Source organism: Brassica rapa, chromosome A04 (assembly GCF_000309985.2).
Source record: "Brassica rapa cultivar Chiifu-401-42 chromosome A04, CAAS_Brap_v3.01, whole genome shotgun sequence".
Lineage (NCBI taxonomy): Eukaryota > Viridiplantae > Streptophyta > Magnoliopsida > Brassicales > Brassicaceae > Brassica > Brassica rapa.
The window spans coordinates 1,016,652-1,018,935 of NC_024798.2; the positions used below are offsets into that span (position 1 = coordinate 1,016,652).

Consider the following 2,284-nt stretch of genomic DNA (forward strand, 5'->3'; position numbering starts at 1 on the left):
AAAACGACACGCAGTGCTACTTGTAGGTGTTAAAACAGCCGAAAATGCCAAAACACACAGATAAATGTTCCATTTTTTTTACTTTTTATTTTTATAGATAAACTTTGGGTAAAGGTAAATCTTATATATGAAGAGATATTAAAAAAAAAATTGTTGTACAAGAAAAAAAAAGAATTTAATTTTTTTTTTGTACAGAACTCAAACCAAGATTTAAAGAACACAGTTAATCACATGGTAAAGAAGTAAACAAATAATTAGCCCTTATATTTTCTCCTAGCTGCGAAGTCCACTGAAACAGCTTCACTTGATGAAACTTGAGCATTTGTTTGGTCTCTTTCATTTACATTTCAAGCCGGTAAGATAAACTTGAGACTGTATCACCGTGCACCCAACTTTAAACCCAAGAACCACAGTGAATCCAACTTTGCCTCGAGCATGATTCACCCTCAACTTCTTATCTTCCTTCCTTCTCAAGACATCCTCCATAAAAACAACCGAAAATTCAACTCCACTCTCAACTTGAAAAATCTCAACCACAGGATCAAACGACAATGCCAGCTTATTCAGTGTCCACACCGAGCTAGCCATCGCGACAAAACACTCATAGAACGTGCCCATAGACCTCCAAGAACTCAAAACCTAGAGAACGCACAATCTTTATCTCTTTCAAGAAGCTCCATGGGATCACTCGACACATGCTGCATCAACTCCCTCATCGAAGAACTCTCTACATCATCATCGAAACCACGAAACATCCCCAAGCAAACATAAGACAGCAACCCATACCTGTTATGCCCCTTCTCAGCATAATCAACCTCAGCTAAATCCAAATCCCACCCAGCTTTCTCCATCAGCTCAATCAAAACGCTAGTGAACTTCTTCACACCTTTCACTACATCACGCAGCATAGACTCGTAAACCCTAAACGACAACACAACATCAGACGAGTTTTCAGACAATCTCTTCGACAGCTTCGAGTTAGACTTTTGAGCCTTGCTTAGTCTCTTCCTCAGCCTCAAAACCAACGAATCCTTACCGTCCATCTCACCTTGTAACCGGTTTGAAACCGTTCCCAAAGCCTTTCACTTTCCTCAAACCGTTAATGATGGATCGGTGCTTTGGATGCATTGGAAGAAAGAAATGCACAAAGTCTTTCACTTTCCACTCTATTTTTTTCTTCATTTTATTTTTTACATTATAGTTTTTATTTTATTTCATGATAAGGTTAACGGTAACAAGTTGAAAACCAACGACTATGCGATTATTTACACCAATTATGTAAAGAGGCAAACATCAAAGTAATCATTTAAGTGAGTTGATAAATGTTATCAATGTTTTTGAAAATTATTGCATTGATATAATTTTATATTTTTATAATTCTACTTGTTTTATGATAATTTACATTTCTGTTTATACTATCATGTCTACATGATAGTTCGTCTTGTATTATGCTAAATATTTTAAAGTTTTTTTTTAAATTTATATAGTTATTAATAAAATGCATTTTTAAATCTTGAACTGTAGACTTTCAAATTTAGAAACTTAGTGAATCTTTAATCAAATCATTAAATTACGAATTTATAAATATCATGTTTTTGTTCAGATTAATTTGTCACTAGGATATCCACGTTTATCTTTTAGTAAATTAAATTCAGTTCGAGTGAGTTGTTTACTTTAGGTTAATTTTTAATAAATAGTTTTTATGTAATTTTCTACTAATCTGTAAATCGGATTGGATGTAAACTTGGCCTATAGGTTTTAATTTATATAAAGTTTTACTTGTATACAACTTTGATTGTTGACCACTGAGACTAATCAGAGCTTTGAATTCACCTTTACGAAGAGATGTCTTCCGAAAAATATATCCACGATTCTTGCTTTGTTTCTTCCTTTTTCTTCACGTCTTTGTGATGCTTTTAGCAAACATTTGAGTGCTAATTAGTTATAACTATGTTAATAGTGATATTTGCGGTTTTATCTACTTACGTATCTCAATCATAACAGGTATACATGCTTTTTATTTTCACATATGCCGCTAGAAAGAAGTCCAAGAAAATATATTTTTGTGTGTTTTAATATTTCAACATTTTTTTCGAACTTCAATGTTAAGCATCTACACGTGATTGATAGAATGAAAAAAAATCCGCTACCATGACGAATTACAAATAAAAGCGACAACCGAGCTTGCGCAGTCTGATTAGACCATTTACAATGGCACGTTTCAACTGTTAAATTGCTTCAATTGCATCTGTTGAAAAATCAGATGCATTATTATGTTAGTGTT

At 33.3% G+C, this 2,284-nt stretch overlaps 1 protein-coding gene across 1 annotated transcript; it reads right to left on the bottom strand.

Annotated features, from left to right (window-relative positions):
- Nucleotides 1-336: 336 nt before the first annotated feature.
- On the bottom strand, nt 337-1,043 carry LOC117133637. The gene is made up of 2 exons (XM_033290335.1): nt 640-1,043; nt 337-580 (listed from the first exon to the last, which is right to left on the bottom strand). The coding sequence occupies exons 1-2, from the start codon at nt 1,041-1,043 to the stop codon at nt 337-339; spliced, it is 648 nt and encodes a 215-aa protein (XP_033146226.1).
- Between the last annotated feature and the right edge of the window lie 1,241 nt (nt 1,044-2,284).

Excerpts from the sequence above, each read along its gene's own strand:
- LOC117133637 (XM_033290335.1), bottom strand. The coding sequence starts at position 1,043 with ATGGACGGTAAGGATTCGTTGGTTTTGAGGCTGAGGAAGAGACTAAGC. Across the intron at positions 581-639 it reads AAAGATTGTGCGTTCTCTAG|CTCGGTGTGGACACTGAATA; the intron begins GTTTTGAGTTCT and ends CGCGATGGCTAG.